Below are 16,243 nucleotides of genomic sequence, written 5' to 3'. Positions count from 1 at the left end.
TGACAATGATGCAGCGTTTTGTAGCCAGCAAGTCCGGCAGTTGTTAGATGAGTGGGGCGTCCGTCTACGGTTGCGATGTGCGCATGTGCCATCAGGAAATGGCATTGCTGAAAGAAGCCATCGCAGCATCAAGAGAATTGCTGCCAGGAAGCGATGTACTATTGCGGAAGCAACATATTGGTACAAAATTACGCCAAAGGACGGGACATCCCCTTCAACCGCACCTGCGAATGCTATTTACACGTACCGAGTCGGAGTGAAGGGAATCAACACTACGCAGCCAACCGACAAGGGAACATATAACAGATATGAAGTGGGAGATCCAGTGTGGGTGTGGCCTCCAGGAAATCGGTGCACCGACAAGTTTAAGCGAGGACACATATCTGGAGTGATTAGCCAGCAGTCTGTTTTGGTCGATGGAACCCCACGACATGTGCGAGATCTTCGCCCAGCTACCGAGGTGCGTCATACAACTACAGAAGAAAGCAGTGAAGCGTCTAGCGATGAGCTGCCGATGCACGGATTCAGTGAGCCCCTTCCAGAGACTGATAGCGATACTTCATCTGATGAGGCGGAACCAGATCCAGAGCCCGAATCTGAAACAGTGAATGTACCTCTTCGCAGAAGCACACGCACTAAAAGGCCACCCCCCCAGTGCTCTCTATGTGATCATCAGATCAGGGGGGAGTGTAACGTGCATCCAGGAGATAAGCGCCCGCGTGTTTGCGTGTTGTGTGGGTACGTGGGAGAGACGGATGAGGGGAAAAAGACTTACCTCGAGACCAGCTCAGCGTTACCAACCAAAAATAGAAAAGAGGGACCAAGATGGCGACCGCCGTCTTTTGTAAAGTATGATGTCTCGCAAAGTCACACGAATTCTCGGAATATGCAAATTTAGCCGGCCTAGAACGACGATAAAAGCGGGTGAGGGGAAAGACGTGGGGAGTGACGATTGAGTTGGCTAGGGAATCGTGTGGCTGTTGCTTCTTGTGCCGTGTTGAGGATATCTTACCGTGTTAAAGAGAGAGTCGGGCGCCATCTTTGATTTTTCCTTACATTTTTTTTCTTACATTAACATCTCGACAAAATATGTTATTGAAAATTGTCGGGTGGCAAAAAAAAATCTCTTTATCTAAATTTCAAAACTGCGATTCGGCCTGAGAATGAAAACATTAGGAATATTATTTTGGGTTCAATTAATATTTTGGATTCAAATGGTTTTATCAGAGTCACACCAAATCATTTAATATTTGATTCAGCAAACATTCTCTGAAGCCGACAAATGTGTGTGTGAAATTTTAACTCCAAAGAAATTGTTTATCTTTGTTTTGACTTGTCACAAATATATTTTGTGACGCCAACAAATACGTGTGTGTGTGTGTAGTTTTTAGTTCAAAGCAAAAACATAATCTATCTGTTGTTTCTTTCAGCTGACACATGAATTGTGTCATTGAATTTGTAAACAGTCGGCCCGTTCTTTGAACCCGACCAATGCGTCTAGATCAGAGAAAAAATATCAACAATCGAATCATGCTTTGAAGAAGAAAGGGAGAAAAAATACTTTGGCAGAATTGAAATTCTTTCTTTTTTCGATGTTGGTCCGGCACAAAAATATTAACATATATCTTTTAGTTAACCGGTGTTGCCCGGAATAAGATCTTAACATCTATCTTTCAATTACCCGATATTGCCCGGGATAAAATACTAACGTTAAATAAAAGCGTCACATCAACCCTAATGGTTTGATGCTGCCTTTCTTTGGTGTTACAGTAACCCAATACTCTCCAACGTACATAGTTCTTGATTCGGTGAATGACAAACTCATCACTAAATTCTCACTTTTCATAATAGTAAAACATAATCATAAAGACACTAATTTCATTTAGGATTGCTACTTTCTCCTTGTCACATCATGTCAGGTTTAGCAGTTCCGTTTTCAATGTACATAACTGTAGGAATTGCTTAGTCATAATGACTTATTTCTGATAATTCTTTCTGGTATATATTCCCAGGGCTTGCTATGATACTGGATATTCAATATTTTGCAGATAGTTCAGTGGAAATATTGACACACTATTGTGTTGCATTGTATTTGTGCACCAGCAAAGCCTTACAACTATATGTCAGGTGACATCACACTTTTGTGTGATATAACCAGCATTTGTTGTTGTTAATGAAATCACTTATCTTAAAAGCAAGTTTTAGTCTTAGACAGCCATGATTATCCTCTCCTAATCATAGTGGTGCAGTCCTTTGAGCCAGTCTACAGAACTTTCCTAATCTATATATTCCTGGGATAGTTTTTCCAGAAAATGTTTTATACATTTTTTGTTTTCTCATTCTTTCAATTTTGTACTGTAAAAAGTATTGGTGGTTCTGTCATAGGCTTTTTTGCTGTTTCTGTCTCATTTGTAAAACAATCTTATCTCAAATGTTTGGCCACTTTTGTAATGGTTCAACTGGTTCTTGTTTCTGATATTCATATCATAAGGTTTTAATTTTGAGAGCACATCAGATATTGGCCAGTACCATAACAGCTCGGGGCAAGCTTCATCCTCCCCTTCAAAAACCACTCCTTATCCCAAGTCTGAGTAACAGTGAGTTTAACAAAAACTTAAAACCACATAATTATTTTAAAAAAAAAGCAGACAAAAGATAGGCCCTTTCCCTTCAAAGAAAAATACACAATTTATTTCCCATAGAAATAAGAAACGGTTAACTGCTTTAAAATATCTGAATGGCTCTGAAATAATGGATTGTTGTGAAACAAATCCCTACTTTAAATTTTAAAGGAAATTATTTTTTTGTTTTTGTTTACTCTCAATTTTTCAGCATGTTCACACATAATTGCTGTTAACCTTACCACTAACCTGAAGTCAGTAGTGGAGTAGTAACATTTTTAATTATGGACAGGAAAAAAATATTTTTTTGAAAAAGAATAATTGACAATGAACATTTTTTTTTGTTGCTGTTTTGTTTTTGTTTTGGTTTTCGAGTCGCAAATAAAATATCTGAAAATTAATGCTTTTTAATACAAACATGAGTAAGGATAGAAACTATGTTCAAATGTTGTTTGATAGCAAATATATTAATTTCTTTTGTCTTGAAAAGAAGTGGATAAAAACTTTTTTGCATGAGTACATAAAATAGTTAGAACCACACATAAACATGAGCATTTTTGTGTGCCGAGACACACAAAAAAAATTTGTAAACAAAACGTTCATCAAGTAACTTATGAACATAAAGTATTTATTTTATTTTTGTTATTATTTAGAAAACGTAAGTTTTTAATTATGGAAAGGAAAAGATTATTTAAAAAAAAAAATTCTTGGAAAAAGAATTACCGACAATGACCACGCTTTTAAATGAGTTGAAACACACAAATCACTTATCCAGTTAAGTAAAAGAATAACTTTTATTGGGTTTGTTTTACAATCAACAAAGGTATGAAAAAGTGGCCGCAAAACAAATATATAACAAAAGTGTTACTCTTACCTACCTCGATACATTTTTAGTGTTGTGAAGGTTTATTCTACTTAGAAAAAAACAAAAAAAAACAAGTAGTGTCAAGACATGAGAACGAGAAAAAAATGGCCGCAATGTCCCTTGAAGTCTCAACAATGACTTAAAAATAAAAAATTATATAAAATAGTGGTGAAAACTCACCCGATAACTGTCACAGTAACTTGAAGCTGTTAAAATGAAATATGATTATCCTAATTAGTTTAATGAACTTGAAAACATAATTGTAATCTGTACAAAATTTCCTTTCATTTGATATGCTACAAGCCATATTTTGTTAATAATTTCTTTGAATCGTGTCGTGGTGGTCATCTTGGATTTCCTGGTCACCATCTTGTATTTTTCACAGTGTATTGATGACAAATGACAAATCATCAGAATAATGATGATAAAGCCTTACCTCCCATGTTTTTATAATGTTTCTACTCCAAACCATTGGTGCTACCAGATCAGGCTGTCTAGTGGATTCCTGAGATGAAATGCACCTATATTAAACTTCTGTTTTTTATTTCTATTCTCTTTTGTAAAAACAAAAACAACAGCCCCCCTCCTTTTTTTTCCTTCCCTACTTCCCAACCCCGTCGGTGGGGCATTAGAATACACCGACTGTCCCCCTGAAGAGAGTTAAAGCCTTTCAAAGGGGCCACCTGTTGGCCGTGGGTGGTGACCTGTAATGGATCGGAAAAGGATCCTGGTGGCTGAGCAACTGTTTTTAGTTTCATATATTTGAAAACATAATTCTAATCTGTACAAAATTTCCTTTCAGTTGATAAGCTACAAGCCATATTTTGTTAATAATTTTTTTTGAATCATGACGTGGTCGCCATTGTGAATTTCACGGTCGCCATTTTGGATTTTTCATGATGTTATAATGGGAAATGATAATGTCCATCAAAATAATGCTTCCTATGATGATAAAGCTTTACTTAGCATTTTTCTTCACTGTTTTTTTATGATGTTTCCACTTACAGCTGTTAAAATAAAACTGAAATATGCTAATTAATCCATAAGTTACCAAGTGAGATGGTCATAAATACAGCCATTCATGGTATGATATGTTCAAAATTTCATCATAATACCATAAAAAGATCTGAAGATAAAGCTTTTTAAAGACTGGTTTTGCATTTGCATAGGACTGACTTAAGGCAAAATATCCAGTGAACCATGCATTTTTTGATACTTTGAATGGTCATAACTCCAGTCCTAATAGGCAGATTTTAAAAAACTAAACATAATATTTCTTCGTTTTTTTATGCTCTTTTCAGTAATGCATAAAGCATTGAGCTTATTTGAAAAATAGAAGAGAAAAAAGTGTAGTCTTGCCACATCAATTGATTTCATGCTTTGTCTGGAGCGATTTCCATAAAAACATTATCTAATGAATTTAATATTAATGTGAAAAGTATGAAAAAATTCTTTAAACACATATCATTATTTTATTTGAAAGAAGTATTTGGAATGTAATTACATGATTTCAAAATGTCTTTAAAAGCAACTTAATTTGTGTTGACAGTGTGGCGCTGATTCATTGGGAAGTGATCGATTGGGATGTTTTAACCTTAGTGTCAGAGGTCATGGGTATGTATCACATTACATTGGTATTTTCGCAAATAATGCAAATTAAAATAATCCCTTTTATTTCTGTTTGTATGAACTTATTTTTCTGATAATTTTCATATACCTTCTTAAGTACAAGCATTGCAGGTGATTCAATTTTATAAGTACAAATTATTCAAATGGAAATTTCAAACACTTATTTTGTTTATTATTGTAGAATAAACAAGATGCTTCACAGAATAAATTGTTGGCTTTAATTCATGTAATCACCTATCTTATGAACAATAAATAAAATTCATCTTTAACAGATAATGTTTTACATTTCAATTTCAATTTTTATTTTATGGTACATGAATTACTACATGAATTTATATGCTTATATTTTATCTTGGATTTTTCTTAATTCTTAAACAGTGAATGTGTACGAGTTGTGAAGGGTTATGGTTTGCCAATGCTTGTACTGGGAGGAGGTGGCTACACAAAACGAAACGTAGCTCGTTGTTGGACGTATGAAACTTCCGTCTTATTAGATGATGAAATAAGTAATGATCTTCCTTATAGCGGTAAGTAATTCTATGGAAGTAATTCTATGGAAATTGTTTTTGTTTTTAACCAAAAACTTCAGTAAAGTGTATAAAACTAATAAAACTACAATAATTTCAATAAATATTTGTATATTTCAAATAATCTTTAAATTAAAATATGAACTAATGTGCATGTATAAATGAGTTATACTTTAGCTATTATTATAGGATATTTATAAGTTTTATAATTTCCTACATGTTTTTAGGCCATAGAAAAATTAGTCGTATAGAGAGGAGATTTTGTATATTTTAATTACATCATTAGATAGAGTATTTGCATAAAAATTTAGTTAAAGTATGAAGATGAAAATAAAAAAAACTAATCATACAATTTTTGATTTGAGTAAAAATTAATAAATATTTAACAAAATTTATCTTTTGAACTAGTTACATCTTTTGTCGAACTAAATATCAATTCATCTATGAAGAAAGACATTTTTTTAAATAAAAATCTTCTGTGTTTTAAATTTTAATATTGATTGCTTTTAAAATTGTGCTATAGGAAAAGCAAACAAAATTTAATAGGATTAAATAATGACTGCATTTGTTCAATTTTCTTACTATTTTATATTCAGAGTACAATTTTTGTTCAGTGTTTTAAAACTTAGCTATTAATACAGTAATAAGTATGTGTTAAAAGTTCATCAAAAATTATTTCTTACTAAAATGAACTTTTGTTTGAAATTAATGAGCTGTTCATTCACAAATTAGGTGTCAGATGATTTTCAGTCGGGTTGAACTTTTGAATCATTAATTGTGATGATCCGATTAACAGTATAATAACATTTCTTAAATATCTTTCTAATAATATAAGATAAAATTTTTCACACTAAAATTAATCTATTTTTATCAAGCATGTTAATCACAGGTGAGAGTTTAGATGACTACGACTTTAGTGTGACGAGTTTAAAATAATTTAAAACTTAAATTTAATACAATAAAATAGGATCAATTATTTCTGTCTACAAAATGACATCATAGCAAAAGAAACACTGTGGCCAGACTCAAATTCAAAATGCCACGCTACCAGCATGTATCGTATGCATGTTTTCCGCCACTAATTACACTGTTTCATTACAATTCATAAATTTCTATAATTTTTCTACTCCGATGCACTCTCCCAATTACAACATCTTTAAAGGTGGTAGCAGAGTAGCTTACCCACTTATTATTGTATACTTTCACTACCTCAGTCATCATCAGAACCACTATTTCATAGTCTACGCTTATCGTTATTCACCATAATTATTTTGTTTGACTGCATTTGTTCAATTTTCTTACTATTTTATATTTTATATATATGCTTCCAGCGTTTAAACATAGTGAATTGCCTAGGCTAATAATGATCACTCCCTGTTACTTTCATGTCAACACTTTTATTGGCTGAACAGACATATTCCGTCATTCCAGATTTCATAGAGAATGCTTCTTTGTTCAATTCAATGTGACCACTTCATTCTAATGATTCAGAATATCAATTCCATTACTTATCTCTTTAATTCTATTACACACTAGCCTGCTTTGGAGGTGTGTGTTGAGCACAAAAAGAAAAAAAAGTGGTAGTAAGCAGGCAGGCTCGAGCCCATACTGCAAAGGAGGAAAAGAACATGAAAAAAACAGTGAAGTGACATCTTTGCTGTTGTATCCATCGCCAAACTGGAAGTGATGTAGGTTTAAATTAAGACTAGTCAATCAAAAAGAGGAGATGACTTTCAAAAATATCGGTGAAAAAAAAGCGACACCCCTCCTTGTAGAAAAGTGCCCAGTTAAGGTTGAAGGAATGAATGTTTTTACCCAATTTTTCAATATTTGTAAGGGTCGAGCTTCAAAATGATACGGATCTTGTGAAAATCCGTCGCCTTTGTCAAAAGTTTTAGGCAGACATACATACATACATACATACATACATACATATATACAAGCAAACAGGTGGGATTTATATTATAGACTAGCGTTGCCTGGGCGTTTGTATGTGTGTGTGTGTGTGTGTGTGTGTGTGTGTGTTGGGGGAGGTGCAAAACAAATATGATGAAATAAAAAAAGAGCAATAACAAAAAAAAAATTTTGGTAGGTAGGATCGGACCAGAAGCCTTGAGGTGAAGAGGGAAAATAAAGTGAAAAAAACCTGACACATTACCCGCCAAGCCAGCAAGGGAGAGTAATAGAAAAACGGTTGAATTTATTTAAGGATTAAAACTGAATTGACAGGTGAGTGAATTCAATGAGGTCAAATAGAAATCCCGCAGTTAACTTTTACTGCAAGGTAGTTTTTTTGGGTTTGTTTACCCAAATTTGGCTGGTTTTGTTTCCCCAAGATGTTGGGGGTGGAAAAACCAGCTCCCCATAAAAAGGGGATTGTCCAAATTAATAGCAATTGTCTGATATAAGGGGTTTGCTTTATTGCTTCCTGGATGTTAACTGTTCCCGTTTCAACTTAGTTTCAATTTATTTATACAAAAAAGCCAAACCAACATGAGAGCCTGAAATAGCAAAAATTTTGTAAAAGTCAATGTAAATAAATTTAGACGCGACATGCATTCGCAAATCATAGATATTACGATCTAGATGCTATATATAAAAAGTTCTAAAAAGTAGTAAGGCCACAGGGAAACCTCCCCACACAAAAGTTTTGCCGGACATACAAAAAATGTCCACACACATTTTGCCTTATAGATAGAAAATTGCCTTAGATAGAAAATTGCCTTATAGATAGAAAATTGCCTTATAGATAGAAAATTACAACATTTTCATTGCATCTTCAATGCAATACCTGATAGTTACACTACCATTTCCGCATTTCAGAGACAGATAGACAGACTGATATATAGAGACAGAGAGAGTGACAGCTACAGAGAAATAGAGTTAGCAGGTGATCCAGAGTGTTTACGTGTGCTCATGTTATTCAATATTTCTGCAGCAGCAGAGATTATTAACGAAAACTGTGTTCCCTTTCATTCGATTATGCATAGCAACATTTACCTTGATTTAAAAAATTTTTATGACATCCCTCTCACGTTTGCATTACTGCATACACTTTTGTTAGACAGAAAGAGAAACATTTTGTGTGTGTGTCCTCATATTCATGCGTTAGTACTACTACTGATATTAGCGACAACTATAAAATGTGCCATGGGAGGTCTATTTGATTTTAGTAATGATTGATTTTATACATAACTGTTTTCCTAAAAAGAAATCCGAAACTATATAGAAATATTTTATTTAAAAAAAAAATTATCTTTTTTAGCATTTCTTGTGTTATAATTTTTTTAATATTTAAAAAAAAATATTCTTACAGAAATATTTTTCAAAAAATAAAAAAAATTTTTTATTGTTTCATAAAACTTTCTTTATAATAATGTGAACAATAAATTTTTTTTTATTTTATTATAGTTACCACAAGAATTGTTAAAACTACAATAATTTTTAAAAATAAAGTATGTCTGTATGGTTTCGTATTTCGTTTTGCTCTTATCGCTTTTAGTAACGTGCACATCTGAACTACATTTACTTCCGTCTTCAAACGAATTTCCTTACTTTCTGATTTCACTTTCATTTTAACATAAATAAATAAAAAGAAACAAAAATCAAAATAATCCAAAACATGAAAAAAAAACTTTTTTTCATGTTTTGGATTATTTTGATTTTTGTTTCTTTTTATTTATTTTTATGCAGTCACATAGATATGTGCTGTCCAATTGCATATGTAGGCAGAATATGGATCGTACTGAAATAATAACAATAGATTTTGTTATCTATTATGAACTTGAAATTTACATTCTCATACACAATGTCATATACAGTTACACCTAAATTGACCATCACAGCTAACAAATAGGACAATCCATATTCTGCATAAGTACAAGGTGCTCCTTGCTTGGCTCAGGCTGGGAACAAAACACCACATTGATCATGTCTGCCTTTGAGTGACAGGTATAGCCTATGAAAAATAGTTGTAAAGCCAATGACTACCTGCCACTGACCAACTGTGGCTGCCACTGATTGCTTAAAAACAGCAGTGATCAATTCTAAATAGCAGTGCTCGACAGCAGTGACCAATGCTATGAAGTGACAGTAGCCAACTTAAGAGATGTGCCTGAGACTCGATGACAACACCTGACAATTGAAGACAGCTGATTTGCCGGCCAGTGCCCACCCCTGTCCAGAAGTGTCAGTTATCACTTGAAAATCACTGTCAATTACTGTCATAACAACCAGCGATTAACAGTGCCAGCCACTGAATGTCAATATCATACAATAGATGACAGTGCATTAATATTGAAAACAAGCCATTACATTTAAAAGCAGTACAATGGGGCTTGACACTGATCATGATCATTAGTGACCAACAATGAACAAACATAAGTAACCACTTAAAAACACCCAACAATGCCCGAAAGTTGAAGACAGACAATTTCAGTTCAGAGCAGCCTAATAGAGGCCAACACTGATCATAACCATCAGTGACAGCCAGTGACTTCCACTACCTACCATTGCCAGACAATGCCTGACAGTGAAAGCCAGATGATTGTATTTTGGCCACGGTTGACAACTGTTGTTTAATTTATGTTTTCAGGAGAAGGGATCTAATCTGTTCTAACTTTGTGTCATACTTCCACCGAGCAATGCTATATATATATATATATATATATATATATATATATATATATATATATATATATATATAGTCATTTTAATTATAAATATTTTTGTATTTTGCTCTTTATTTAAGTTTAGGTAAAATACAAAAATATTTAAAATTATTTTGCTCTGTTGGAAACAGTGGTTAAGAGATTGAATGCTGATGTTAAACACGGTCATAGACACAAATGCACAGGTTGCTCAAATTCAGCAATTGTTTTGCATCAACATTTGTCAATGAGAAAGCTGTATACAAAGTGGGTACCATGTTTGCTCATAGTCAATCCAGAACAACAATTGGTGTGATGAAGTGTTGTAGGCTGAAGACTAAGTCTTTTTCTTATCTTACATGAATTAAATTTTTGAGAGAAATAACTGATAGATAGAATTGACCTGTAATAAAATGGAATCAATACCATAATCGTTGATGTTAACGGCTAAATAAACAGGTTGTAGAAAGTGAGGAATTATAAAAATAAGACTAGGTTTTATTTGTTCAATAATTTTGCCTTAGTAATTTAGGATTTTTTAGTTTCATCAGAACAAAGACCAGGACATAAACCAAAAAAAAGTTTTAAGGATGCCCTGAAAAACAACTTTAAACTACTTGAGATAAAGGTAAATATCTGAAATTTACTGTGTGTGATAGGTTCCTTTTGTCGAAAGCTGAATTTGTAAATCCTCTTAAATCACACAAACACAGTATCAATAGTTTTATAAGGAAGCTATAAAAGCATGGCATCCAGTGTTGTCATATTTGTAATATAATCTGAAAATCTAAAAGTGACCTGACAAGGCATTTGATGATTCATAGTGTTAACATGTTGTTTTTTGTTCTTTTGTTTTTTAGAAATGAATCATCACTTTTCAAGGCTCAGAGGCCACTCGAGTTAATGAGTGAAAATATTGTCAATGGAAAAATGTTATAGTAATTTTTAGTAGTGGGAATTTAGTAAATTTGATTACTTAAGGAGATGGTTCATCAAGAACTATGACACAATATCAGATTGGAGAAGAGCAAATCAGTTTGGAAACTCTATTTTAAACTTTTCTCCAGCAGCTGTGTTCAGATTCGCTATGTTGAACTGCAGAAGACAATTATGTTTTACCTGTAGTCACAAATGCAGACTTGCATGGACAAATACATGATTGGAGTGATGAACAGCATTTAGGAGGTATTATAAATTGTAGGTTGTTCATTGTAGTTTGAATAAGTTTTAATTTGTTTTAACAGATTAATCATAGAATGTTTTATTCAAAATCTTCTTGTATTTTGCCTTTATATTTTTTCAGAGTATTTAGAATATTTTGCGCCAGATTTTTCATTGCATCCTGATATTTCTACAAAACAAGACAATTGTAACAGCAAGCAAGTAAGTATATATTTTAGGATATTTAGAATATTTTTATATGATTAAAAACAGGAATATTATAAGTGTCATCTTTATAAACCATAAGCATATAAGTAAATTAAAACAAAATGCCTTAAATGTTTAAAGGACCTTATTGAAAGTTTAAAAATCTTTATGTACCTTGGATAACATTCAAATAAATAATTTCTTATAGATGAAAAATTTTAATTTATAAATAATAAACTTAATCAAATCCAGAATAAAATCATGGAATCATTTTTAACATTCATTTTAGAAATTATTTTTATAAATCTTCATTAGATAAAAATAAGTGTACTTTCTCATCAAAGAAAACATCAAGAATTTTTTTTTATCTCTTTTTCAGTTTAGTTTCAACAATATTATTTATTGACTGCTTGAGCCTTGTCTAGTTGGAGTTTATGTCTAGTACAACATATAACTAAATCATTGTCTTTTTTTTATTCAGAATATAGATAATACATTTTATTTTAATTTTAAAACCTAAAATAGAAATCATAATTTATTAATCAATTTAATTCAATGCATATAGATCTCATTGGTTTTTGGTTCTATCTCTCAGTATACAAAGGTTGCAAGACCCGTACAGAAAAATTAGTCATTTTTCTTTTGCAAATATACCACATTTTATAAAACTAGAAAAGCCATTTCTACTTTCTATCATACAAAAAATAGGATCGTTTATGTAAGAATAGTTTTAGTAGTCATGTCAATGCTACTCTGCTAATCAAGACGGTAAAAGAATGTTTTTGAAATTGTTAATGAAAAGCCCTCAAAAGAAAAATTATATGTGGAGAGAGTGTCTCACATTTAGATAGAAAATGTAAAGTAGCTAAGAACCAATAACAAGATCAAAAATATGAAATAACAACGGTCTTATGAAAACATATGTCCTATCAAGAAAATTTCTGTGTGAATATGGATGACAAAGGTAGATCTGAGGATAACTCTTTGATGTTGAGCTGGATAAAATGTAAAAATTATTGAAAACAAATGAAATAAATGATCATTTTCCAAAAACATTCAAGATAGCCTAAATCAATGTTGAAACAGTTTTGGTCATGCAGCTTGAAAATAGGAAACTATACTCATCAATGAAATGGGAGAAAATTGCTTTACCTATATATAACAAAGTAATTTTCTCCCATTTCACATCAATGTAATGTGTTAGAAAGAATATAAGATGATTATTTCAAAGACAGGAGATGCCTATTTGTGGCACAATGAATGAAGGCTCTTTTGGAGGGAGCTCTCAATCTCCCCACATTTTGGATCCTTCTGCCAGACTTATCCGGTACTTGTGGGGAGATAAGTAAAATCAAGTAGGGGCAGATGTCTAAATGTCAGCCAGCCTGCCAACATGTGGCTGATTGATGGGTGGTGGTTGGGATACAAAATGATTTATGTAACCACGTACAAAAGGGGGAAAAGGTTAAACTTCCATGTTAACATCATGTTGTTGAACAATGACAATAATTTAGTAGCTTTGTTTTTAGTATGTATGCATGTTTCTCTTTCATTCTTCTCTCTTTCTTACCACTCTCTTTCTCATTCTTACCACTCTCTTTCTCATGAGAGAAGAATTGTAATTGTATTGAAGTTTTCACTGTGAGCGTTGTCGAACATAGATATGTAGTTTTGTGATGAGGGCCATCCGTGGTGGACGTGTGTCCATAATCAACAGGGTTAAAATGCTCCTTAATTGTTGGAATAAATAGAATTCTATTTTTATAAGAAAAAGGTCTTTGTTTGCTGTCTGGTACAAGCGTTCACTTTCAGCAAATGGTTCCTATCAACAATGCCAGTAATGCCACCAACCAAAGACCTGAAGAAGAGACCCACCAGCAGATATAGCCGACGTCAAATCAATCCTAGTGATTCATTCTTTATGTAACAGCAACGAACGTTCATATCAATCACTTAGTCTAAAGAGGATGTGCCTATTGTTTCATTGTGTCTAACACCTAGTGAGTTGGTTGCTGTGTCAAGGACCTAACAACCATTCTAGAGATGTCCTTTCAACAGACAAAGTCTCCTCAGCAGACAATAGTAGCATATATTGATCTTAGTCTTAATAAAACTAAGGTGTAGTAAGGTGGGAGGAAAACTGCAGAAAGAGTGTTTCACAGACCAGCAGTTCTTGGAAAGAAGCAACTACTAGTATAAGATGTATCATAACATGGTATAAAAATAATGAATTAGTGAAGACCAATCAGCTAAAATAAAAGAATCAAGGAATAGATCAGACAATTTTGAAGGAAAGAGTTTGATTGCACTTCAAAGAAAAAGAAACGAATGGAAAGAGTTTCATTGCACTTCAAACAAAAAGAAACAAAAAGAAAGTTTCATTGCACTTCAAACAAAAAAAACGAAAGGAAAGAGTTTCATTGCACTTCAAAGAAAAAGAGAGGGAAGAGTTTCATTGCACTTCAAAGAACAAGAAACGAAAGGAAAGAGTTTCTTTGCACTTCAAAGAAAAAGAAAAGGAAGGAAAGAGTGTCCTTGCACTTCAAAGAAAAAGAAACAAAAGTTTCATTGTACTTCATAGAAAAAGAAAAGGAAAGTTTCATTGCACTTCAAAGAAAAAGAAACAAAAGGAAAGAGTTTCATTGCACTTCAAAGAAAAAAAAGGAAGGAAAGTTTCATTGCACTTCAAAGAAAAATAAATAAAACAAGAGTTTCATTGCACTTCAAAGCAAAAGAAACGAAGGCAAAGAGTTCCATTGCACTTCAAAGAAAAAGGAAAGAGTTTCATTGCACTTCAAAGAAAAAGAAATGAAAGCAAAGGGGTTCATTCCACTTCAAAGAAAACGAAAGGAAACAGTTTCATTCCACTTCAAAGAAAAAAAAACGAAAGTTTCATTGCACTTCAAAGAAAAAGAAATGAAAGGAAAGAATTTTATTGCATTTCAGAGAAAAAGAAAAGGAAGGAAAGTTTCATTGCACTCCAAAGAAAAAGAAATGATAGGAAAAAGTTTCATTGCACTTCAAAGAAAAAAAACGAAAGTTTCATTGCATTTCAAAGAAAAAAAAATGAAAGCAAAGAGTTTCATTGCACTTCAAAGAAAAAGGAGTTTCATTCCACTTTAAAGAAAAAGAAACGAAAGAGTTTGATTGCACTTCAAAGGAAAAGAAACGAAAGGAAACAGTTTCATTCCACTTCAAAGAAAAAGAAACGAAAGAGTTTCATTCCACTTCAAAGAAAATGAAAAGAAACTCTTAACTAAATTTTACTTCTCTTGTCTTGCTTCTTCTTTTTTTTTTCTGAAATCTTTGTCAAATATCCTATTAACCAATATTGTCTTGTAACATGTAAAACGGAAAGAAAAAAAAGTCACCTATGAAAACGAGAACCTCCCAAATGAATAATTATCTAAACTCAAATGTAAATTAATATTAAGCCGACTTCACAAATTGATAAAAGTTCATTATTTGATTTTAATTATAAGGTGAAGCTCGAATGATTCAAACTCGAGATAGATAACGCCAAAAACATCCACTCATTAATATGGGAGGGGAGATTATCTTCAAAAGCGTCCTGAATGTATAATTGAGCACCGGGCTTATAAGTCCCTTGTCCCCATCCCCCCCCTTTTTTTTTTTTTTTAATGGAGAGTAAATAATACAGTGGATGTGTTATCGGCAGCTCCAGTAACTCTCGCTTCTCCGTTTTTGTCCCTCAGTCCTCATTCAAATGAGTGATTTTTCTGACAAAGGGTGAAGAATAAGCTGCTTTAAAGGTCGGTAGTACTTGGTGAACAGTAGTCTGAGATGTCGGTTATTTTTTTGTCTCTATGTCTATCCTTGTGGCCATCTCACTAGTAAGGGTGCTGGAGGTAAACATTTTGTCTGGGCTGACATTATCCGCCTGATAGTCAGGAACCCGAACCTTGGATTAACCACTAAGGAGGCTGTCCTATCAGCAGGCGCAAAGTACTAGGACTGCTGTATTGCTATTTGGTGAATGGATTCTGGACCATGTAGTAGTCTCTTGTGGGGCCCCTTGATGCCATACTAATGGGTAATTGTTACGGCTTTACCTTTTCATGTGCTACAAAAAAAAAAAAAAAAAGTTTCCTGTCTTCTTCTCTCTATATATATATCCCCTCAAAAAATATTTTGTTGTTTGTTCCTTAAAACAAAACTAATTCAAAGAAAAAAAAATAACTTTCCATACACAAACAAAACAAAAAATATATTTGTTCAAATTCAAAGAAACAAAACTTTTATTACAAAAAAAAACAGTTGCCATTAAAAACAAATAAATAAACCAGTAAAATTTATAAAATTATTACGGTAGGTTGTTTGTTTTATTGTATTTTCTTTTTTTTTGTTTTTCTATTGACTTCTGTTCGCTCGCCATAATCTGACAGTTTTCGCCATTCGTCGGGTGTTGCTAAGCGAGACTCGTGGAAAAACGGGATTTAAATTGCAGAAGTACAAAAATGTTTTATGCAGTTCAGTGCAGAATTTACTGTTAACATAAATAAAAGGATGTTTTTATTATTGAAAAGGAAAAAAAATGAGATGAAATGTACAAAATGGTGAAAA

General features: G+C 32.8%; 1 protein-coding gene across 3 annotated transcripts in view; it reads left to right on the top strand.

The window, feature by feature from the left end:
• The window catches only part of LOC145287841 (histone deacetylase 3-like), a 653,483-nt gene that overhangs the window by 589,460 nt on the left and 47,780 nt on the right, over positions 1 to 16,243 (top strand). For all 3 annotated transcript variants that reach the window (XM_080135715.1, XM_080135716.1, XM_080135714.1), the window contains 3 exons: positions 5,036 to 5,100; positions 5,494 to 5,642; positions 11,595 to 11,674. In XM_080135715.1, the coding sequence (XP_079991841.1) occupies positions 5,036 to 5,100; positions 5,494 to 5,642; positions 11,595 to 11,674 (294 nt within the window). The remainder of the gene's footprint in view (positions 1 to 5,035; positions 5,101 to 5,493; positions 5,643 to 11,594; positions 11,675 to 16,243) is intronic.

The sequence above is a fragment of the Euprymna scolopes genome, chromosome 11 (genome assembly GCF_053919585.1).
Source record: "Euprymna scolopes isolate OS-2025 chromosome 11, ASM5391958v1, whole genome shotgun sequence".
NCBI classification, from domain to species: domain Eukaryota; kingdom Metazoa; phylum Mollusca; class Cephalopoda; order Sepiida; family Sepiolidae; genus Euprymna; species Euprymna scolopes.
This window is presented reverse-complemented; position numbering and strand designations above follow the sequence as displayed.